The sequence below is a fragment of the Tursiops truncatus genome, chromosome 14 (genome assembly GCF_011762595.2).
Source record: "Tursiops truncatus isolate mTurTru1 chromosome 14, mTurTru1.mat.Y, whole genome shotgun sequence".
In the NCBI taxonomy this organism is placed as follows: domain Eukaryota; kingdom Metazoa; phylum Chordata; class Mammalia; order Artiodactyla; family Delphinidae; genus Tursiops; species Tursiops truncatus.
Window position 1 is genome coordinate 63,471,337 of NC_047047.1, and position 25,481 is coordinate 63,496,817.

The 25,481-nt window shown below is 37.1% G+C and overlaps 1 protein-coding gene across 7 annotated transcripts in view; it reads right to left on the reverse strand.

Annotated features, from left to right (window-relative positions):
- SLC30A6 (solute carrier family 30 member 6) overlaps window positions 1–24,150 on the reverse strand; it is a 47,477-nt gene extending 23,327 nt beyond the window's left edge. For 3 of the 7 annotated variants that reach the window (XR_012325756.1, XR_012325755.1, XM_004327172.3), the window contains exons 1-10: window positions 24,095–24,150; window positions 19,631–19,717; window positions 14,435–14,519; window positions 13,374–13,416; window positions 11,351–11,416; window positions 5,584–5,664; window positions 5,076–5,111; window positions 4,235–4,329; window positions 1,468–1,516; window positions 1,040–1,159 (exon numbers count right to left, since the gene is read on the reverse strand). Coding sequence is in view for 5 of the 7 variants with exons in the window: in XM_004327172.3 (XP_004327220.1) it covers window positions 1,040–1,159; window positions 1,468–1,516; window positions 4,235–4,329; window positions 5,076–5,111; window positions 5,584–5,664; window positions 11,351–11,416; window positions 13,374–13,416; window positions 14,435–14,519; window positions 19,631–19,717; window positions 24,095–24,097 (665 nt within the window). In the remaining 2 variants the exon portion in view is untranslated. The other 4 variants (XM_019942973.3, XM_019942974.3, XM_019942975.3 and 1 more) reach the window with 4 other exon arrangements.
- Between the last annotated feature and the right edge of the window lie 1,331 nt (window positions 24,151–25,481).

Sequence of the window (25,481 nt, forward strand, 5' to 3'; positions counted from 1 at the left end):
AAGAAAATGTGGCATATACATACATAAATATATACACAATGAATATTAGTCAGCCATAAGAAGGAAATCCTGCCATTTGTGACATGGATGGACCTTGAGGGCATTATGCTAAGTGAAATAAAAGGACAAATATGTATAATTTCATTCATATGAAGTACTTAGAGTAGTCAGATTCACAGAGACAGAAAGTAGGATAGTGGTTGCCAGGGGCTGGGGGGAGGTAGAATGGGTAGTAATTATTTAATGGGTACAGTTTCAGTTAGGGAAGATGAAAAAGTTCTGGAGGTGGATCGTGATGATGATTGCACAACAAAGTGAATGCACTAAATGCCTGTGCAAGTACTGAACTGTATGCTTGGAAATGGTTAAAATGGTAAATTTTATTTTATGTATGTTTTAACACAATTTAAAAGCAGAATGCAAAGGAATAGACTGTAGTAGCATTCACTGAGACACAAAGTACAAGAAAAAGCAGTTTTGGGGATGGGGGGAAATAGGTTCAGTTGAGGTGGACATGAACAGAAGATATGCTTTTCGGAATTCAGTAGAGATCTGGGCTAGAAATAAAAATGTAGGAATCACGTAGAGGTAGTAAATAAAAACATAATTGTATGTGATATGCTAGGAGAGTATGCAAAACGGCAGGGAGTCACCGAATCACGTCATAAAATTAAGCTTAAGGCTGCTAAAGTCTCTTTCCTAATAGACTTGCTTTTTTTAAAGTTGATTCACATCTACTTCCTGTCTTCCCTCACTCAGCAACAGTCGCTGTGATTCATCTCTCTTTTACCCGCTTCTCAGTCTCACTCATCAGGTCAGCAGTAAGGAATTTAAACAGTTTTCCAGCCTGCATTATAGACTGTGGTGAAAATTTCTTATTGAATCCAACCCCCATAATTTTTCAGATGAAGACACTTGAGGACAAGACTTGACCAAAGTTGCACAGGTCACAAGCAAACATGCTATAAGCTTAATCCCTAGCCATCCTACTGATGCCCCAGGAATCGAAACACACTTGATAGCAATAAAAAATACTTACTTAATTTCAATTAGCATATAAGTAATACAAAGAGCAAATGCTCCAGCAAGATCAATCAAAACAAATGGATTCATTCGGGGAAGGAAGATACTGCTAAGTCCTGGAATAATTCCACACAAGCTATGAAAAAACAAATAAAAGGAGTATTCATTAGTAGAACTTACGTAATACTGATGAAAGTCATATAAAAGATGACTTGTAGTTTAGTATATCTTTTAAAGAAAGCAAAGAGAATTTGGGAACAAAACTCTCACTCGTAAAGGTCTCTTATCTATCACCAATTAAAAAGTAAGAAAAAGTAAAGGGAGAATAAGAATCTGATCTGTGAGATTCACGTAGTAACCTCAGCAATAATAATGCTGAGACAGATGCATTTCTTGGGCATTCCTTTAACGTTATGTATATCATGAAATCCCATAACATCTTACCTTCGACTAAGATCTGCAACATGCTCTTGAAGCCAACTCGTACTAGCAGCTTTAAAAAGAAAATATTTAAATTATGTGTATAGAATAAACCATTACCAGAAATACTTGATTCTTAAATTTAAAAAATAAGTTCGGTCGTGACTGTATAACATTACAAAAGATCACGTTATTCCTCAAATCTAGAACTTTTTTCTCTTTTATGCCTTTAGGATACTAAATGAAAAGCAGTTTCAACTGCAATATACAGCGGACCTGAAGGAATAAGTGAACTTAACGTATTTCATTGCTACTATTAATTTGACGTTTTAAAGGCTTATTATAGTGTAAAGCGAAGCTTCCTAACCAGTGTGCTGAGAATGGGTTGCAAGTACACGGATTACTAACTCGCTCAGCTCTCAGAAAGGCCAGGTGGGAATCTGGCTACATGCAGACGCCTGTCAGTTACTGTCCCTGGACAAGTAGCCTTCAGGCTCAAGCATCCTCTTACATTTATCCCATGGTGCTACAGAAATTCTCATTTTTTAATGTGTACCATGATGTAAAAAAGATCGGCAAGCCATACAAAAAGTAGCCTGGTACAGCAGTTTAAGAGCAGACTCTGATGCCAGAATACCTGGCTTCAACCCTAGCTCTGCCCTTAACTAGATGTGTAGCCTGAGACAAGTGACAATCTCTCAGGGCCTCAGTGTAAAATGGGGATAATATCAATAAAATGATTTACCTATCGTTATAGGAAGAATTAAACGGGTTCTATGTAAAGCGTTTATCACAGTGCCTGGCAGATAGAAAGTGCTCAATATTATTTTCCACTTAAATTTCAACTAATGTTGTATAATAAATTTTGATGCTTCTGTGAACTTTCATTTCCAGCTAATAAAAATACAAACTAGATGATCTTTCTAGAAATAAATTTGGCAATATACATCAAAGAAAAAAATAGTTTTTTTTTTTTTTTTTTCTGTACGCGGGCCTCTCACTGTTGTGGCCTCTCCCGTTGCAGAGCACAGGCTCTGGACGCGCAGGCTCAGCGGCCATGGCTCACGGGCCTAGCCGCTCCGCGGCATAGTGGGATCTTGCCGGACCAGGGCACGAACCCGTGTCCCCTGCATCGGCAGGCGGACTCTCAACCACTGCGCCACCAGGGAAGCCCAAAATAGTGTGTTTTTAACCCATTTATAATTTCTTCTTTGGGAAGAAGAAGTGGAAATGCATACAAGAAATTTGGTACAAAAAAGGGTGGGGCTGCCCTGGTGGCGCTGCCCTGGTGGCACAGTGGTTGAGAGTCCGCCTGCCGATGCAGGGGACACGGGTTCGTGCCCCGGTCCGGGAAGATCCCACATGCCGCGGAGCGGCTAGGCTCGTGAGCCATGGCTGCTGAGCCTGCGCGTCCAGAGCCTGTGCTCCGCAACGGGAGAGGCCACAACAGTGAGAGGCCCGCGTACCGCAAACAAACAAAAAAGGGTGGTTACAGCATTATTTGTAAAAGGTTATTTATATATTATTCTATATAACAATAGACTGTTTAAAAATATTCATGACAAAATATTATGCAAGCCTTCAAAAATCATTTTTTCAAAGAGTATTTAATGACAGGCAATACTCAAGACATAATGTTAACTGAAAAAAGCTAAACATAAAATTGTTAATTGATACAATTCTAAATATGTAAAAAAATATATACATGTGCATAGAAAAAAAAATTAAAGGAACAAAATAGAAATGTTAACAGATGTTATCTCTGGGTCATGAGATTATCAATACTGTTTCCTTCTTGTATCTTTCTGATCTTCACAGAGAGATACAGTTTCTAAACCTCTGTACCTTCTTAGAATTTCTAGAATGAGCATTATACTATTCTAATAAAGTTTTTTCTAAAAAATTCTGGTCATCACAAATATCATTATTTAATTTTCTATTCATGCAGTAATTCTTAAACTCTAATTCATACAAATACAACTCATACTTTGTAACACTCAGGAAGTTGTTTAAACCTGAATGGGTATTTCAGAAAGCTTTCTTCCCTTGGTTATCTTGGTATTCAAGTCAGTGAGATCTAAAAAGACCCTCACCTATTTTTGCTTCAAAGTACAGGTGTGTGGGTCTGTGTACACAGCCCACTTTTGTTTTTACCTCACTTCTCCATCCATCAGTGGTTAACCCTTTGTAGGTTAGTGGGATTCCAAAACACTGAAATTATTGAAAAATGCCAATAATTTAGACCACTGGAGTGAAAAGTCTATCTGAATTTTTAAAGACTTGAAAATAAAAGAATATATCAAAAGGAATAAAGTTTTGCTACTTTCAAATATATGCCTACCCACCATTGCCCAAGAGAAGTTCCTGGGAACTTATCTAATTAACAAAATACAATTATTTGCAATGAGCATAGCAACTAGTCTATGTACACTGATGCTTCTAAAATGCTTGCAATAAAAAAAAAAAAATGCTTGCAATAAACTTTTCTTAGGTAGGTTATACATGTAAAATCTCATTCATGTTATTTGGTAAATGTAATTTTTTACTGCATGTAATTTAATACATAAGTCAGTTTTGCCTGTTTTTAAGTAATATGTTATTTTAAAGCTTGTAATAATTAGATTCCGTTTCATAATTTTTTGCTCAGAGAAAGACTTTAGAACCTTTGGGGTAGTCCTCTCTTCTCTTCAGGATATACTTTCTCATTGATCTATGAATTAACGAAACAAACAAAAGACCTGTTTTTATGAGAGGTTAATTGGTTTTTTATTAATGGTAAATAAAAACATACCTTCAGAGACATAAGCAAAAGGTTTATTCCGAATAGAAAGCATTGTGAACAGGTTGAAAGAAAGAGCCACAAAAGTACCAACTAATAATCTTCCCCTGAAAAAAACAACACTCATGATTATTTTTTTCTTGGTAATGTCAATACGTAATTTCAGCATGTAGAGAGACTAAGAGATGGGAAGGCAGACTGGTCTGCTTCAATGGTTTAGTATTTGCAGAGCCAGAATCTGAACTTGGTTCTAGTCCCATGACCAATGTCCTGTCTACTGTTGCTCCACCTTACACAGGAAAAAAAAAAAAAAAAAAAAAAAAGACTCTTAGCATTAACAGTATCTTCTTACAGGTAATTGCTGTTATAAATTTTTAGAAATGCTAATGGTATTTGGTTTACAGTCCACTGGCCGGGTCAGACTGTCCTGAATTAAACTGATCAGAATAGGTAAAGTCCACATAGTTGGCCACTATGTTGTAAATAATAGCAATTCCATCTTTTCTACAGCTGCTACTAAAAGACTTGGAGGATCCAATCTTAAATTACAGAAGACCAGATGGGGCTGGCTTAGGATATTGACCTGGGCCTAGAAATACCGAGGGACCCAAAATCAGGGCAGAAAGGCCTTCCTGTTCAGTATAAAAATTTAAGGGCTTGGGAACAGTTAAGGGTGAAAAGAGGGAGTCTTGGGATTTGGGGATTTTGCTTGTGAAATATCAATGAAATATATATTACCACACTCTGAACTCTGATATTGGCCAAAGTAACCACTATTTAATAACATATCAATTAATAACTGGGAATCAAACGCAATAGTAAATTATATGTTATGTCAAAAGCAGAATCTCACGTGTGTATCTCAGGCTGCTCCAAAAAGCGTTCTGCACTAAAAGAAGGAAATAATGTATTAAATAAGTCCTACAAATTATAAAATTATAAGACTTTATTAAATATATAATTAATAAATTCACAAAACTTTTTAAATATGATAACCAACTGTTGATTATTAGTAGTGATGAGACAAGCAGACCCACAAATTATCCTCAAGGTGTAATTCAATCTTTCTCTACCAAATCTGTTTCAATGGGTTTGTACTAAGCATTAAAACATGTCTGTGTGAATCCTTTCCTTTCATTCACACCTATGACTAAATTTAGTAGCATCAAAGAAGGTAATAAAAGAAGGGTGAAAGGAAGGGAGAAAAGTCTGAAACATGAAGAAATTGTACTATCAAAACTTCAGCACTGCTCATTTTATTTGTACCCTTCCAACCCGACGTGTCTCACTGGATTCTTTCATATTCCCAAAGGTGGCATAGGTAGAATTTGCAGTGACAGTAACATTGTATACAAATGTACCTTTCTTTTAATATAAAGAGAGCTCCCAATTGTGCCAAGACTGTGGACGCAAATACAGCCAGGACTTCTAATCTTTCAAATCTGAAATTGGAAAATTAATCAAATCAGCCTAATTCTTTCAATTCACAAACTAGTATCTCGAGAACACATTCATTCACTCACTATACATGTGCCTACTATAATCCAAACGCTGTTAAAAAGGACTACAATTTCTAGAATGACAATAAACAATGAACATCACAGATTTTAAAAAGAGTGCCTATTTGTACAACATATACTCCTTAGGGCTTTTATTTTCTAGAAATAACCATTATTATAATAACAGCACTTAATTGACCCATCTTGTGTCAGACACTGGTCGAAGTGTTTAACATATTACCTCATCTAAATCCTTATGAGGGTTAGTTTATCCACTTTTTTTTTTAAAAAAAGAGATAAGGAACCTGAACCCCAAAGAGGAAAAGTAACTGTTTAGAGTCATACCGCTTGCAAGTGAAGGAGTCAGGTTTTCAAACTCAGACACTCTGGCTCTAGAGTTCATGATTTTAACCACTACTACACTGCCTCTCCTATCTACACACAATTACAGTTAACTGAATATGTCTTATAATCCCTAAGCTATCAGCTGGAGGCCAAGGGCTGTTGTCTTATTTATCTTAGTTTCTCCCACTGCACATAGTTTAATGGCATTCAACACCTGTAAGTATATATGCTTAAAATTTCTCAAGGAAATAATTATCTTCAGAAACGATAATAAAATAATTAACGATGTTCATCACATTAGTTGTTTTTTCCCTCAAATGAGTTGATTTAATTCTAGGTGGTACAGAATTCAGAATATTCAGGAGACAATAAAATAATAAAGGACATTCATCACATTGCTATTTATAATAGAAAAATGTTGGAATCAACAACATACCATTACACATTATTACAAATATAAAAGAAATGTATTTACTGACTTGGAAGGATGGAAATGAAAAAAAGTGGGTTATAGGAGAGTATGAAAAAAACGGTATGTAAATGTAGCAACATTATTTGTGGTAATTGATAAGTTGATACTAAAGTGTGTATTGAAATGCAAATGGTGTAGGAAAGCAAAGACAATCTGAAAAAGAACAAAGCTGGAAGATTTACACTACCAGATAACCAAGATTTCAAAACAACAGTAATTGACACACTATGGAACTAATTCAAGGATAGACAAATATACCAAATAGAAAAGAGAATCCAGAAACAAACACATACACAGTCACTTGATTAATAAAAAAGTAGCACATAAAAGCAATAAAGAATAATTTTTTTCAATAAATAGTGTTTTATCAAACTGAATGGCTATATAGAAGCAAATGTGCCTTGACCTTTACCTCAACCCATACACAAAAATCAATTCCAGGTCTTCCCTGGTGGCACAGTGGTTAAGAATCTGCCTGCCAATGCAGGAGACACAGGTTTGAGCCCTGGTCCGGGAAGATCCCGCATACCGCGGGACAACCAAGCCCGAACACCATAACTACTGAGCCTGCGCTCTAGAGCCCGTGAGCCACAACTACTGAGCCCTTTCACCACAACTACTGAAGCCTGCGTGCCTGGAGCCTGTGCCCCGCAACAGGAGAAGCCACCGCAATGAGAAGCCTGTGCACTGCAACGAAGAGTAGCCCCCGCTTGCTGCAACTAGAGAAAGCCCGTGCGCAGCGACAAAGACCCAACACAGCCAAAAATAAATAAAATGAATTAATAAAAAAAAATCCTAGGGCTTCCCTGGTGGCGCAGTGGTTGAGAGTCCACCTGCTGATGCAGGGGACACAGGTTCGTGTCCCGGTCCGGGAAGATCCCAAGTGCCGCAGAGCGGCTGGGCCCGTGAGCCATGGCTGCTGAGCCTGCGAGTCCAGAGCCTGTGCTCCGCAATGGGAGAGGCCACAACAGTGAGAGGCCCGCGTACCGCAAAAAAAAAAAAAAAAAAAAAGTCCTAAAAAAAACCCAAAATCAATTCTAGTTTGATTGTAAGCCTAAATGTGAAAGGTCAAATGGTAAAACTTCTAACTAATAACAGGGTAGAATATCTTTATTCTGGCCAAGAGTTCTTGACAAGTACACAAAGTATTAACCATAAAGGAAAAGACTGATAAATTGAATTTATCATTGAAATTAAAAACTTTTCACTCATCAGAAGATAACTTTAAGAGAATGAAAGAGAAATAGGAGTGAGAGAATATATTTATGTATAAAGAACTCCTATATAGATCAATAAGAAAAAACAGACAACCCAATCTAAAAATGGATAAAACACTTCAGCAAGCATTTCACAAAAGGGTAATCTGAATGGTTAATAAACATAAGAAAAAGTGCTCAAATACTCATCAGGAAAATAACTTAAGCCTCAATGAGATGCCACTGCACACCTAGAATGGCTTTAAAAAAAAAAGGCAATACCAACAGTTGGTAAGGACATGAAGCAACTAGAACTCTCATATACTGTCAGTGGAAATGTTAAATTGGTAAAACCACTCTGGAAAACTGTTTGGTATTATCCTATCTTCTAATGATGAATATATGCAAATCCTATGACTGAGTAATTTCAAAGACATATGCCCAACGTAAATGAGCACACATGTATACCAAAAGAAATGTACAAGAATGTTCATAAGTAGTTTTATTTATAATACCTAAAAGCTAAAAATTAACTAGGGCTTCCCTGGTGGCGCAGTGGTTGGGAGTCCGCCTGCTGATGCAGGGGACACGGGTTCGTGCCCCGGTCCGGGAAGATCCCACATGCCGCGGAGCGGCTGGGCCCATGAGCCATGGCCGCTGGGCCTGAGCGTCCGGAGCCTGTGCTCCGCAACGGGAGAGGCCACAACAGTGAGAGGCCCGCGTGCTGCAAAAAAAAAATTAAAAAAAAAAAACAACTAAATTCCTTTCAATAGCTGAACATATAAACAAATTTTGATATATTCACATAATGGAATATTAGAGCAATGAACAAGAATGAACTACTGCTATATGATGATATATATATTGTATCCCATTTATATGACTTCAAAAACAGGCAACAAGAATCTGCAATGACAGCAATCAGAATACTGGTTACTTTTCTCAGGGTTTGACTCTGACTTAACATTAAGTCATTAAAGGAGGCTTTGGGAGAACTTGTAATGCTTTATATCATTATCTAGATAGTAGTTATACAAGTATATTTATTTGTTAAAATTCATCAAACTGCACAAGGATATAAGACAGAACAAGCTACAGTCCCTGCTACCAAGAAATTTATATTTTAAAGGGGAAGACAAAAAAAAACAAAACAATTAATTGCGCTTCCCTGGTGGCACAGTGGTTAAGAATCCGCCTGCCAATGCAGGGGACACAGGTTTGAGCCCTGGTGCAGGAAGATCCCACATGCTGCAGAGCAACTAAGCCCGTACTCCACAACTACTGAGCCTGTGCTCTAGAGCCCGCAAGGCCACAACTACTGAAGCCCGTGTGCCTAGAGCACGTGCTCCACGACAAGAGAAGCCAACGCACCGCAACGAAGAGTAGCTCCCACTCACCGCAACTAAAGAAGACCCGCGCACAGCAACGAAGACCCAACACGGCCAAAAATAAATTAAATAAATAAATTTTGAAAAATTAATTTATAAGTTCTATACAGAGAATTATAGCAGTCTGATGTGACAAGAAGCTAACTAGGTGATCTATTTTAGAATCCATTTTAGATTGGGCCCAGTCACTTAATGACATTAGCATTTAGTGACATTAAGATTGGAATAACAAAACGGGGCTAATCTCGTAAGAATCAAGTGAAGAGCATTTCCAGGAGATAGAATAGTTTGTATAAAGACCCTAAAGCAGGAATAAGATGTGTTCAAACTACGGAAAGAAAGACAGTGTGGTATAGACGGCATGAGAGTGGTAACTTGAAAAGAAGTAGGCTGGATCTAAATCATATAAGGTCTTTGTAAACGAGGAAAGGGGTCAGGATTTTATTCTAAGTATGACAGGAAACAACTGGATGGTTTTAAGAAGTAGAATGATAGCATGATTTAGGCTTAAAAAGAAAAAAAACACTGAAGAAAAATCCCAAAAAAACACTGGTTTCTATATGGAGAATGGACTGAAGGGGGGTAAAAGCAGAATCATGGGGACCAGTTAGGATGCAAGACATTGGTTAAGGCAAGAAATGAAGGTAGTTTGGTTAGGATGGTAGTAGTGGAGATAGAAACGGGGGCAAGGACAGATTCTGGATGTGTTTGTAAGTTATCTTGACATAACCTGCTCATGGATAAATGTGGGTGATGAGAGAATAATCAATGATTTTACTTGAGCAACTGAGTGGTGGTGTATTTGCTAAGATGTGAAAAACTGCAGAGGAACAGATTTGGGGGGAAGAAAACAAGAATCCTAGCTTGAATTTAAGACATGAATTAGACATCCATGTGAACCTGGCACGAAGGTAACATGACATGAGATAAATCTCAGTGCTGGAGAACTGAATTTTGGAATTATTAAATATAGATGATACTTCAAGATATGTGACTGACTGCAATTATATTTGATTGCTCCCTCTTTTCCTATTCACTCTAAGCAACTAGGCCAAAATGGGAGCTGTCTTGTCCTTATGTGACCTTGTCTCCTGGCCACAGGAGCTGATCTAAAGACTAACATCTATACCAAGGTGGACCAACCAATAGTTCTTTCTCACTATTTTCTAGAGCTGGGGAATCCTTTCGTCTCAAGGATGAAGGTGAGAAGGTTCAAAGTTTTGCTACAAGTTATCATTCCAGGATAGTGGAGAAAAGTGGTCTGAGAAACTGAAACTGACATGCAGAGAAAAGCAGGCCTTTTGAGGTAAGAGAAAGACAATGTCCTGAGTGTTCTAGTCCCTATACCAGTTTACCTCAGTCTTCCCACACTTTGGTTATGTAAATTAACATTTTTCCCCCAAACTAGTTTGAGATGGATTTCTGTCACTTACAACCAAAACCCTTTACAAATGATTATCATATCAATCCAACTCTATCAAATTTCAGTGACACTTATAAATATCTTCATTTTGCACTAAAATTTCATGTTTACTTTGTCCCATTATTTAAGTAAAACCTGATTTTGTTCAAAAGAATATAATCCCAATAAATGGTATGGTGGAGAAGAAAGGTAAGTTTTGTCCAAGAGTTTCTTCACCAAAGTTAAATTCTTCTTTCAAGTTGTTTCCTTGAATCTGAAAAGAACTCATTTTTTCTAACATATTTTAAAAAATCCTCTGATATAAAAGATTATTTTCTAACTTTCAGTAATTTCTAAACTATAGAAACAGAAATCTCAAAATCCTTGTCAGTTCATTGCTGTCACAAATAGTCTTAAGATAAAAATACATCTCTACCGCTGCATTAATGTTAAACTATACCCCACTTACTTTAACATCTAGAAGATACATACATGAAAATCCTTTGTACTTTCTCTAACTGGAATAAGAGATTACCAAAATATTAAAGAACTTAAAATGAACAATTTATGTAAGATTTGTTTTATAAAATAGAAAAAAACCAATGTGAACATTTTACTTTAATATGATTTAAATTTAAACATTCATGTTCCTTATCTAGAATCCTCTTGGAAGATGTTTTTTTATCTACTTTCACTATCTGATCACTATTCCACTAAACAGGCAGCATTTATTTTCTACAAGTACTCTAGCTAGCTCTTTACTGCCTGGTATAACTACTACTTTAATAGCGATAAGTTAGCAGAAAATAAAATAATTTGAACTTACCCAAATGAATAGGCAGGGCTAGGTTTCCTCATCATTACCCAGTAACTTATTAAACATGTCATTAAACTAAGTAAAAAGGAAAATAAGTTTAGCATTAGAACTAGAACTAGAGGAAATACGGAAAGAAATTTAGCTTTCAGAATAACTAAACTGCTAAAAGTTAATAGTGTTTGCAGACTAAACTAACAACAAGTTATTCTAATAATTTATAATCTAATCACAATAAGCACCCTAATGTGAGTTTTAACATGGGGAGAAACTGAAAGAAGTTATGATATACCATTAAGACACTAATAATAGAACTAATAGAACCTAAACCCATAGTTTCTCTACTCAGAAAGTTATCCGCCCTAAATGGTTTCCATAACTGAGCCTGCAAAAAATGACACAGTAATAATAAGTGCAATTTACTTGATTCTAGGCATATACAATACATTTTAACTTTAATAAACTTTATTTAATCTCTGTTAAAAGTTAAACTAAATATTAATAACACCTTGACAACATTCTGGATGGGATAAAGTTATGGTTACTTTCTTAGTGGAGATTCACTCTAAAACAACTTACTACAGTGTGAAATTCAGGTAATAACTATCTGTTTTAGACCAATCAAGAAGAGTTAGTTATGTGACTGATGAAAAAGACATCCCTATAACATACTTCTATGGCACGGATCTTGGAGACATACGGTCTAAGCATTCTGCAACCTTTATTTGGAAATATGAAAGGTCCCCAAAGCAGGAGCCAATAGGTCGTCTCTCTAGCTCACAATTACATATATACTTTGCAGTTATTAACATCCCTCATTTCTTTTCACACCCACATGGTTACAGTGGGAACTAGTATGTTCTTATGTGTTCCTGCTCCCTGGACACAGCTGACTCATCTACAGGTAGGCACCTGACCTAAAGTCTGGGTATTATCTTTTCTGTTGCTATATAAATGGGGTATTTTCTTCCAGCATATCTTCTAATTATTATTTGTACATATGGTCCATGTTGATAATTTTACTTATTTCACAGATAACTTTCCTTTAAGTAAAGAAAACTTCATAAATTCAGTGCAACAAACCTTTTTTTTAGTTTAATTTTATTGTTTTATTCAAGATAGGACATTTACACAGAAATGTGCATAAAGCACATATGTACATTTTAACAAATAGAAAAAAAACACCCATTTAACCACCAATCAAGGTCAGGAGTAAAACACTGGGGAAGCATTCTGGAGGTCTCTTTTCTGTTTTTCAAATGAAGTATATATAGTTGATAACAAATTCCTTATTAGCTTCAAAACATTAAGAAGGGTCTTCGCTGGTACCACAGTGGTTAAGAATCCGCCTGCCAATGCAGGGGACACGGGTTTGAGCCCTGGTCCAGGAAGATCCCACATGCCACGGAGCAACTATGCCCATGTGCCACAACTACTGAGCCTGCGCTCTAAAGCCCACTAGAGCCCGCAAGCTACAACTAGTGAGCCTGCATTCCACAACTACTGAAGCCTGTGCGCCTAGAGCCTGTGCTCTGCAACAAGAAAAGCCACTGCAATGAGAGCCCACACACTACAACAAAGAATAGCCCCTGCTTGCCGCAACTAGAGAAAGACCGCACACAGCAACGAAGACCCAGTGCAGCTAAAAATAAATTAATTAATTAATTAAAAAAAAAACAACACCACAACACTAAGGAGGGGACTTCCCTGGTGGCACAATGGTTAAGAATCTGCCTGCCAATGCAGGGGACACAGGTTCGATCCCTGGTCTGTGAGGATCCCACAAACCATGGAGCAACTAAGCCCGCATGCCACAACTACTGAAGCCCTCACGCCTAGAGCCGGTGCTCTGCAACAAGAGAAGCCACCGCAGTGAGAAGCCCGCGCACCGCAATGAAGAGTAGCTCCCACTTGACACAACTAGAGAAAGCCCGCGCATAGCAATGAAGACCCAACACAGCCATAAATAAATAAGTAAATAGGTAAGGAAGGAAGGAAGGAAGTAAAAACATTAAGGAGCGTTTTTAAAACTTACCTAAAAAGATCAAAAATGGTCAGGTAAGTATAGGCAGTTAAAGCTGCAAAACAACAAAAAGACTGATTAAAATGTTACTGAATCCATTGTTAGGAAATACAGCAAATCACCAAAACTGTTCATAACAGGGACATCCATCACCGGAAAACATGAGTCACTGATTAATCTCATATGTTGGCAATTATCTAGTAAATTTGACTAATACATGTAGCCAAAGTTGGTTAATACAAAAGCTTACTTTAGAACCTGATTTCTCCATCAGGAAAAAATGAAGCAGTATATGCTCAAAAGCCCTGAGATCAATTTTTTGCCTCCTTCTGTCATCGGAGTACTATTTTAAATGTATTTTTAAAATAGCAGGATGAAAATAATGGTAAATAAAAACTTAAGAGTCATGACACAAGAAAAATATTAGATTTCCCTTTTCAAGGAAAACTCAATAAATCATAAAATTTTATTTATACACTACATAAATTGAAGAACTAATCTCTCACATTAAAAGGAAATCTCACAAAAAAGATACATGCACCCCAATGTTCACAGCAGCACTATTTATAAAACAGACTCACAGGTATAGAAAACAAACTAGTGGTTACCAGTGGGAAAGGGGCAAGATAAGGGTAAGAGATTAAGATATACAAACCACTATGTATAAAATAGATAAGCAACAAGGATCAATTGTACAGCACAGGGAATTATAGCCATTATTTTGCAATAATTTTTAGTGGAGTATAATCTATAAAAATACTGAATCACTATGCTGTATACCTGAAACTAATATAATAATGTAAATCAATACCTCAATTAAAAAATAAAAAGAAATCTTAGTTTTTCAAATAGATTTAAATTTTTTTTAAAAAAAAGCTCATTTTAGATAATGCCTAACAACTGAACCAAATTTTATAGTTTACAAAGTATTTTTGGAATAGATTTTCTCATTTAAATCTTTTGAGTTATAGTTCAGAATAATATATTCTATGTAAAGGACGACATACCTTTATTTATTATGAGAACAATAAAAGTGAAATAATTAACTCCTAAAAATAAGAATAGTGACATACCTATACTATTAGTGGAACTGCACCACATTAGCAGGAAGCCAGTACATGTTAAGTTTATTGCACCAAAGAGCAGTATCTTCCAGGACTGTGAAAAAGAAAATCATTCTTATTTGTACAATGCTGACAAACTTCTCTGGGTCCATTCAAGTTGCTGTGATTCATACTCTAATATTCAAAGGAATAAGCACAACTTGTTTCAAAAAGTTGAAGTGCCACATTTTCTAAAACTACCAAAATTATCATCAAACAAGTTACTATTATAATATATAAGCCTAAACGAATAATTCTAGAAGGGGAATTATTCTAGAGAAAATAAATTCTGACACACAAACTCTCAAATAGTTGAGAAAATATACTGACATTTGAATATAATTTTGTCTCCATAAACATGTAGAGACAATGATAAAAACAAATGGGGCAAAATGTAAAGCAATTGATGAATCTGAATAAATGGTATAAGGGAGTTCCTTATACTCATAACATTTCTGTAAGTTTGATGGTACATCAAAATAAAGTTACCCTGCCCACCCACCCACCAAAAAAGAGCAGTACTTGGTTATTTACCAAGTAAATTGTATGAAATACGACTGCAAAAGAGGGGAAGATTACCACAGTTTAGAAGTTCACAGAAAAGGGAGGATCTGAGATACACCTTGAAATCGCTAGGATTTAGAGGGAGGAGGAAGAGCATTCTAAAAATAAAGGAAGAAGAGATCAAGTGAAGTGTTTTTTATTTTTGTTCTGCTCCTCTCCCTATAAAGGGAGACCTATGCTTGTTTGAAAGTAGAGATGAAATAAATTAGTGAAAAGGTAGTTATTTTGAGGTGTTAAAATTAAACATGTAATTGCTAAGGTCAAGTATGGTATGGGATAGAATGGTTTCACAATACAGATGAAAGGTGTAGGTCTAAAAGGAAGAACACCACCCGTGAGAAAGTGAGAAGGGTAAGAAGGTAACGGAGGAGAAAGAGAACTTGTAAGGCAGAAAGAAATGACAGTGATGTAACACAGAGGTAACAGTCTTGAAAGGAAGACGCAAGGCCATTTTCTAAAATTAGGGGATATGATAAAGTAGCACTGGAAACTTAAATCTAGAAGAGGATCTGCAGAATAGATGTTATGGTGAATATACTATTGAATCATCAAAAAGAAGAACAATAATTACCAACATGAATTTATGGTAGACACCATTGTGGAACTTCCTCTACACCCACGAGCAAAACCAGAAAACCAAGTGAGATAGGGATGTTAGAGACCTGAGAACTGATATGATAGGTTAACAAGACAAGGGACTCTAATACTAGTGAGAACATTAATGAAATGACTGGATATGGGGTCTAGTCAGGACAGGGATTCAACAGCAGTCAGAAAAGGAGGATAAAGCATTTAATGCATGCAGTTCTAATGCTGAATCAAGCTATTAATCAACAAATATTTGAGTATCTATTTTGTAACAGACACTATTCTAGGCACTGGAGATACAGCAGTGAACAAAACACGGACCTTATAATCCAGGTGAGGTGACAGACAATAAGCAAATATATAAGGTCAGGTGGTGATAAGTGCTAAAAGAAAAAATACAGTAAGAACACAGTAAATGGAAGACATGGAAGAGCTGCTCTTCTAGATAGGGTGGTCAGAAAAGACTCCTTTGGTAAGGCGACATGTGACCAGAAATCAGAAAGAGGCAAAGGTGCTAAGCATGCAGATATCTGGGAGAGAAAATGGGAACCACAGTGCAAATTCTTTGAGATAGAAGAATGGCTGAGGACAGTTAGACAAGAGAGCTGAGAGGGAGTCTGGGGCTACATCAAGTAGTGTCATGTATGCCAGGAAAAGAATTGGGATGTATTCCAGATGAGATGGAAAGTGACTTAGGCTTCATTTTAAAAAGCTCATTCAGCTACCCTATGTAGAATATACTGCATAGGGGCAAGGATGAAAGTAGGAAGACCATTTAGAATGTGATTGCAATAAACCATGTGGGAAATGATGGTGGCTTTGAATGTGGTAGGAAGGTGTTAAGAGTCAGATTCTGGGCTTCCCTGGTGGCGCAGTGGTTGAGAGTCCACCTGCCGATGCAGGGGACACGGGTTCGTGCCCCGGTCCGGGAAGATCCCACATGCCGCGGAACGGCTGGGCCCGTGAGCCATGGCTGCTGAGCCTGCGCGTCCGGAGCCTGTGCTCTGCAACAGGAGAGGCCACAACAGTGAGAGGCCCGCGTATCGCCAAAAAAAAAAAAAAAAGAGTCAGATTCTGTGTATTATACTGAAGATAGAGCCGGCAAGGATTACTTATAAAGCAGATGTGAGGAGTGAGGGAGAGATTGGTAAAAGTGACTCCAAGGTTTCTGGCCTGAGCCATGTAGTGAAGGAGTGATAGAAAATCAAAGTTCAGGTTTGATCATACTAAATTTGAGATGCCTATTAGATATCCAGGTGAAAATGTTGAGAAGTCCATTATATATAGGAATTGGAGGTAGGGAAGAAGATAGGGACTGAGATATAAATATAGGGTCATCAGCATATGGTAATGAAAGTAAACAAGAGAGGCCAGAGCTCCATAAGCCCTGGGACACTCCAAAACTTAAAGAGGTCAGAAAGATGAGAGGAAAGTAAGAAAGGAGACTAAAAATAATGGCCAAGTAAGTAGGAGGAAAATCAAGAGTGGCATTTCAGAGTTCAAATGAATAAAACTGCTTTAAGGTGGAAGAGACTGTTTTTCGTCAAATGCCACTGAAGGTCAAATAAGATGGGAAATGAGGATGACCATTGCTTTTGGCAACACAGAAGTTATTAGTTACCTTGTAAAAGCTGTTTCTGTGGATAAGTGGGGACTAGAATCAGACTGGTTTTGTTTAATAGAAACAGGCAGGAGAGAAAGTGAACAAAGAGAGTAAAGACAATTCTTCTACGTACTTTTGTATAAGAGGAAGCAGAGAAAGGAAGCAGTAGCTGAGAGTGGAATATATGGCATGTAATTATGACGCAAGAAGGAGAAGGAGAATGATTCAAGAAGGAACAACAATGCAAGAGACAGAAGGAACCATTATAGAAATGCTGTCTTTGAGTAGGCAACAGTGGAAGAATTGGCCTTATATAGCAGATCAGACAGTTCATCCACAAAATAGGAGGGAAGGCAGAGTGTTGGTAGATATGCTAATGACAGGATGCGGAAGTTTTCTCCTGATTACTTCTTTTCCCTCAGCGAAACAGGAAGCAAGATGAACAGGTTAGAATGGGGATGAATAAGCTTTTGGGAGTTTGAGCACAGAAGTGAAAGAAAATGGTATGAAACTGTCACTTAGGAAACTGGAAACTGAATAAACTAGGAACATACAATATGGGCCACACTAATGGCATACTTGATCATGAATTTAAAGTGAGACCAGTCAGCATGGTTTTGTGTTTTTTTTAAGGCTACATTCTGTTGCTTGCATGCAGGTACAGAGTAGGAAAAAAGTGGACTTAATGAGGTTAAGGATTTGCCAAGGAAGTATGATAGACAGAAGAGGGGCACAAAGGAGTTGAAGGCATATGCAAGAAAATGAAAATGATGGACCAGAGAATCTAAATTGATAAGTAAGTAAATGAGGATAAGAGAGGTGAAAAATAGTGAAAATATAGCAGAGTAAAGGACTGGAGGCCCTAGTAATAGGAGTGAACTGGAAAGACAAGAGATAGTGACTGATGAGTAAAATGCTTAAATTGAGACAATGGGAGGATATAGTTATTACAAATGATAAGGTTTATGGTATGATCATAGGAGTGGATGGTTGGGAGGGATACAGGACAAGGTTATTTGTGGTGAGGAACTGAGAGGTAAGGATCTTCCACGTGAAATATGAAATCACCAAGAACTAAGACAGGAAAAGCAATGAAGAGATAAGCCAGGTGTACCTCTTAAGATTTAAATTATGATAGAGGTTGTCTGTACAATTCAGGTGTTCCTATACTCGTTTTGTTCCTACTACCTATTCTGTGGTATACTATGCTTCAATGAAGTGTACTGTTAAAGAACTTGCTGCTTCCTCCTGCAATATAGTTGCTTTCCATCAACATCATAAAGCTATAACTATCTGTTCTCAAGAGATCATCCTAAGGACTTCCCTGGTGGTCCAGTGGTTAAGAATCCACCTTCCAATGCAGGGGACTCAAGTTAGAGCCCTGGTTGGGGAACTAAGATCTCACATGCCACGGGGCAACTAAGCCCGCACACCGCAATAAAAGATCCTGTGTGCCACAACTAAGACCTGATGCAGCCAAATAAATAAATAATTTTTTTTTTTTTAAAAAGAGATCATCCTAAATGACTAAATACAAAAGAAGCAGATAAATTTCCTACCCATGGCTCTCAGAGTTTAACATTCAGAGATGATAATATTTCCAAATACTAGAATTAATGAGTTTTGACCATATCCCAAAGTTTTAGAAACAGGAGATATAGTGGTATAAAACAAAGAAAAGAAGTCTTTAGTTTAGTATTGTAATACGTGGTCAGTATCATTGCTACTGCTTATTATGTTACATTGAAGCTAGGATTATTTAAAATTCATCAAGTATTTGCTGGGTGCTTATTTTGTACTTCTATTAAAAAATGAGGGGATATATGTATATGTATAGCTGATTAACTTTGTTATATGGCAGAAACTAACACAACATTGTAAAACAATTATACTCCAATAAAGATGTTTAAAAAAAAAAGTGAGCAAAAGAGACAAAGTCACTGCCCTCAGGGAGCTTACAGTATAAGACAATAATGAGAACAATGACAACAGAATAGTAATTAGAAGGTCTACACTGGTGACCAAAAAGGGTATCTATCAATTGTCTATTTATAGTCTCAAAGCATAACTTATTTTTTCTGCCTTACATTAAAAATGAGAAAACTTGGCTTCAGACCACACCCACTTAATTTGCTAAAAAAACTAACAACATAAGGCTATCACCAAACAATTTTTCTTCAAAATTCTTTAGAATTAGAATAAAAACTAACCAAAGCCTAGCTTCCTCCCAGGCAAAACAACTGTATACTAAAGTTCTGTAATTTTACATTAAAAATTACTTATCCAACATAAAAAAATGAAAACAATGTGATGGATCAAGAGTGATTTCTATTTGCCTTAAAAATTACCTTTCTTCAATGTTATGTTTGTGCAATAATTAAAATTAGGGTTAAGGAATAAAAATAACTTACCCTTCGATCAGCTGCTACAAGTCTAAATTCCTGCAATAACTTGCCAAAAAAAGATCTTTGTGGTTTTCTAAAGAGATGAATTGTCCCCTTTAAAGCAAACAAAAGTACACAAATCAGCATTTAAGTATCTAATCTTCTTCATTCCTGCGATATAGTAATAACAACTAACATTTCTTGAATGCTCATTATGTCCCAAGCAATTATTCTAGACATTTTGCATGTATTTACCTATTTAAGAATCACAATCATCTATGTGGTGGAAACAATTTTTAGTAAATTGTCTAAGCACACAATGCTAGTAATGGCTGAGCAGGAATTCAAACCCAGGCATTTTAGCTCTAGACCAAACTCTTTTTTTTTTTAATGGATTAGGCAATTTTGAACCAGAAAACCAGTTTGCCAAATAGCTTTATTGAAAAGAAACTATTACAATTTACCTAATTAAAGCTTTATATATGAAAGGTTTGGCAACTATTATTACAGGAAAACCTCTGAGTTTCTCGCTCAGGCATTCAAAGTATCTGACATCCTAGCTAGCTTCCATGGTCCCTGCTAGTACACGGTATGGTACTAGCAGAGAAAGGTCACGGCAGTGGGGTTACCAATGAGAGAAGAGACTGAGTGGTGATTACAGTGGGATTTAATACTCAAGTTCAGGAAACCATGTAAGAAAGCCTTAACATAAAGGAGAGCTCAAGCACACATAGGAAATTAGCCTGTGATTAAGGTAGTATCCAGTATCAGTGGGAGAAAGTATGAGTTATTCAATAAATAGTATTTGGAAAAAGGTAAAGTTGGATCCTTACTACTCACTCTAATTTTTCATTATTTTAAAATCAAAATATAAAACAACAGAATAATTGAAGAAACTCATGGATGTGTAATTTTATAATCTTGTATGTGGAGAAGACTTTTCTTAATAGGACATAAAACCAAGAAGCTGTAAAGGGGAAAAAATTGATCAATTTTACTACACTTTCATGATGGGAATACAAAACAAAAAACAAAACAAAAAAACACCCTGGAAAAATAAGCTGTGAAAATCTTTGTTATTACAAAAGCAAAGTAATTGTTTCTAGGGGAAGAAAAACCCTTCACAATTTTCAACGGGTCATACATAATAATTTGATTGCTAAGTGCCATGTACTTAAATTTTTGGATTTTAATTTTAACAAAACATTTTCTTAGATGGTAAAGGCCACAATCACTATAACAACCATACTACATTTCTACCCCATTAAAGTTGGCCAATTTGATTCAAACACTGAAGCTCCACAGATAGCAATGGAATTAGGAGTTAACAGATTAAAAATGTGAAAAACTTTCAGATCCAATTCAAGCAGAGCTATGATTTTCCTATAGTCAGCATCTAGAAACATCTCAATAGTTATAAAATGATACATTCCATTTCTTCAAGTTTTACATGTCATTAGTTGCATTATGTTTAGACTCAGGAAAGGCAGAAAATAGGCTGAGCTCTAGAAATCTGGCATTAACAAAAACAGCAAAATGTTGATAACTGTCGAGGCCAAGTTATGGCTACATGGGGGCTCATTATATTATATTCTCTCTACTTTTGTGTATGTATGAAAATTTCCACAATAAAAAGTTAAAGTAAAAAATATTTTAAAAACTGTAAAAATAAAGCATCATGAAAAACGTGCAACTAATTTTCATATCCAAATAAAGACCAGTGTATATGTATAACCCTAAGGCTCTGCTAAACCAATTCAGTTGAAAAGGAACAGTATGCTATTTTCACCTGGGATGTTAATAAATGCTAATGTCAACAAACATACTGTAGTCTTAAAGAATTATGTGTGGATATTTTGGTCCCAAAGATAAATTCTACTTAATACTGGTATCCTTGAATATCTTCTAACTTCAGCCCATTTTAAATTATTTCAGTTACTTTAAGTTTCAGGTTAAAGGACTTCCCTGGTGGTCCGGTGGCTAAGACTCTGAGCTGGGGGCCTGGGTTCGATCCCTGATCAGGGAACTAGATCCCACATGCTGCAACTAAAAGTTCGCATGCCGCAACTAAAGATCCTGCACGCCGCAACCAAGACCCAGCGCAAACAAATGAATAAATAAAAATATTTTTAAAAATAGTTTCAGGTTAAGACAATCAATAAGGTTTCTAAAAGGCAGAGGGCCATTTCTGATGCCATTCTGATAGTGGGGGAAAACCCACAAAAATCCTAATTTTCACGTCACTCTTTCCAAAATTATATTGGCTCTCCACTGCTATCAGGATAAACTCCAAATTTTACAACTTGAAACTCAATGCCTTCAATGAGTTAGCCTCAGTTTCTTTCCATTTTTTCCTCTTGCTCCAGATAAGAATCCTGAACTCCAATTAAACTGCTGTTCTCCTTGTCTCATGATCTCATGAGACAAGTATGAGATTTCTCATGAGATCTCATACCATTCTAGAGTAAAAAGGCCAGACTCATCTAATCCAAGCACTAATAGCCCTGAAGCACTTAGCAAGTTACCTGACCTCTCTGTTTCCTCATCCAAATGAGAGTAATGAATAGTAGATTAAGAGTACTGGAGTAAGGGACAAAGTACTAAGTTTACTGGTTCACTTCCTACATGAAGCCTTATTAGATTATTCAAACTATAGAGTTTTTTATGCCACTTGCTTTGTAATGAACCACAGGCTAGCCTTCATCTTGTCATCTTGCATGGTAAGTTAATTTTTTAGTAACTTCACTAATGACAAGGGCTATATTTCCTTGACATATTCTAAGAAAGCACTACGTTTTGCACATAGCATGTTATTAATAAATAATACATAATGGGTAACTTTAAAAATAAAACTTAAATGCTACTATTTCCCTTATTACTAATGTTTCATGCATAAAAATTTACTGCCATGGTCACTTATTCAGTGTTCTATAAAACAGATATTTATTGAAAACTTCCTCTGGGCCAGGCACTGTACAAAAGGCTCTGGGGAGATCAGAGTGAATACATAGGTCCTCCTCTCAAAAAGCTTACAGCCTAGGAAGTGAGAAAGACAAGTGAATACACAACTTTAACATAGTCTGGTAAAATGCACCAGATGTTACTGGTAAAAAGCACCCTCACAGGAGCGTAAAGGAGGCACTTAATAGGATGTTTAGACATGGCAGAAAGGCTCATGAAAGAGACTAAAGGACATGTTAAGGGTTATACTGATAAGGATGGCAAGACAGGAAATGGAGAGCAATTCTGGCGAGAGAAGAGCATATATGAATTCGGTGCAAAGGTCTAATTCTTAGAGCACAATCTGCAAGCTGTTCACTGTAGCTGGAATATGGTGTATGTATGTGTAAAAAGAGGCTGTAAAGGTAAGAAGCTAGACTACACATATCTTTGCTTGCCATACTAAACAGAACTTTAGCTTTCAGGCTAAAGGAAAAAAAAACGGAAGAATTTTAAGCAAGGGAGTGGCATGGTCAAGTTTTAGAAACTTAACTCTGGCTACACAGTGGTGAATGTTTTGAAGGAGCACACAGCTATTTGGTCAGCAAAAAAAGTAAATTTTTACCCACTTTCTGCATGTAAAGGAAGGATTACAGGAAATTTAGAAAATATTTTCAAATATGTGAATAAGACATTTTTTCGACCATATCCACTCAAGGAAAAAACTCAGAGTGACAGTGCTGGGGCACAGAAACGTGGTCCTTTTATCATATACAGGCTATCAATAAGAGACCCATGAATTTTCTGATACTATGGTGTGTACCTCTTTTGACACTGAAATCACAATCAACTGCTTATCCTTAGATAAAATTCAGAGAGCTATATATTTGATTTCTAAAGGAATAAAATGACTAACACCTCTAACAAAATTTAAATACCACATCCCCAAAGCCATAAGATATATTGGGATCTACAAACGCATACAAAAAATAAGCTGCAGTAAGAGGCACTATCAACACCTTGACTTTCGCCAGTCTTTGGCCTTCTGAAAGCTGCTGCCATACCCGGCTGTCGCACTCGATAAAGGCAAGCTGGAGACTGGGGCGTCAGCCTCAATACCCTACTAACCATCCTCTTCTATTTTCACCAGTGTTATCGTCACTACTGTAAGCATCACTAATACGGTCGTTGCTGCTGCGGACTTGTTTTCTGACCTTTTCTTGATGTTGTAGTCGCTGACACTGGCAAAGACTTTTATTTCTATATCAAGGATGTCATTGCAGGGAAGAGTCATAAACTCGCCCAGAGCCGAAAGGTTGGCCTGGAGCGGGGCCGGGGTCCGGAACAGCAAAGGAACCGGGTGAGGGAGCGAGGGAGCATCAGAGCTCTGGTGGCACGCTCTCGGACGCCAGCCGCTCCTCCCGGGGACCCCGAGCATAAGTCCGACGACCCCACCTCTGGGTGGCTGAGGCATTTCAAGGCCGCTTCAGGACCAGAAAGGATAAGAGGAATCATTTACGACAGAAACCCTCACAACCCTGGCCAACTCACCATGATAAGGAGCGGCACAGCTCCCGCCGGAAGACGGCCTAGGAGCTGGTTTTTCCCTAGAGCGGAAGGGGGTTGGGCATCAGAGGCCGATTGGCTGCGAGCGACGCGGGGGCGGAAGTGCGTACACCGGCCTCAGGGTCCCACTCCCCCTTCCCGGCTGCCCCTGCGTTCTATAGAGGCGAAGGTGGCGGCTAGAGCGACTCCTCAGCTCCCTGCCGACTTGTGGGTGCAGAGGTACGCGCTGAGGTCTTTGTCAAGAAGTAATTAGGGTTTCTTTGTAATGTTAGAAAAGTTTCATTGAGTCCTGAAGCGCTTTTACCTATGTTGTGTTATTTAATTTTTGCAATACCTTACGAAATAGATTACATTCCCATTTTTCAAGTGAGGAACCAGGATTAAGAAACTTGCCCAGAGACATACATCTAGTTTGCTGTAGTAGCTGAATTTGAACTCAGGCCGACTAATGACGGACTACTGTGTTGTGCTTCCTAAAATACTACTTCAAGTCTATAAGATTAATTTTATTTTATAAAAGGAAAATAAAACACAGCGAAATGTAATTCATTGGACAGAAATTGAATATGTAGTACGTGTGTATCAGGTACTGATTTCATGAAAATGATATGCTAGTAAGAAGAGACAAAACAAGTAGGAGAAGGAAATTTTTAAAATATATCGGTAAGTAGTGCCATTTAGAAAATAGGAAAAAAAAAAGAAAATAGGGTAATGGTATAGAGAGTAACTGGGTCACTAATTTAGAGAGGTAGTCAGAGAAAGCTTCTCTAAGAAGATTAAATTTGACTTCCAAATGGCAAGTCTTTCTGTGAAGTTTTTTCTAGGCAGAATAAGTAATGCAAATACCTAAGTAAAACAAGCAAGGGTGTTTTAAGATCAGAAAGAATGTCTGAAAGTATGTCTGGAGAGTTGTGCCTGAGGGGAAGAAACAAAGAGAAGATCTAAGTGATAAACAGGGGCCAGATCAAGTCGGAATTTCTAATTAGGGGTAAAGAGCTTGGTTTTTTTTTTTTTTTCTGAGACCGGAAGCCAGTGGATGGTTTTAACAACGGAGTGACCTTCTACATTTTGGCTGTGGTATGGAGAATGAACTGTAGATGGAAGATAATAGCTAACATTTATTAAGCACTTATGTGGTAAGCACTATTACTAAGAACTTAATGTATCATCTCATTTACTCCTCATAACAGCCCTTTGATACAGGTACTATTGTTAGCCTCTACTTGGAAAGTTGTGTGCCAAGGTAACACACCTAGTCAAAGGTGGACCTGGAATTCTGTACACCATAGTTTTAAAGCCTTACCAACTACTCAGTACTTGCTACTTCTGGACAGGATTAGAATCAAGAAGGCAAGTTAGAACATTATTGCTT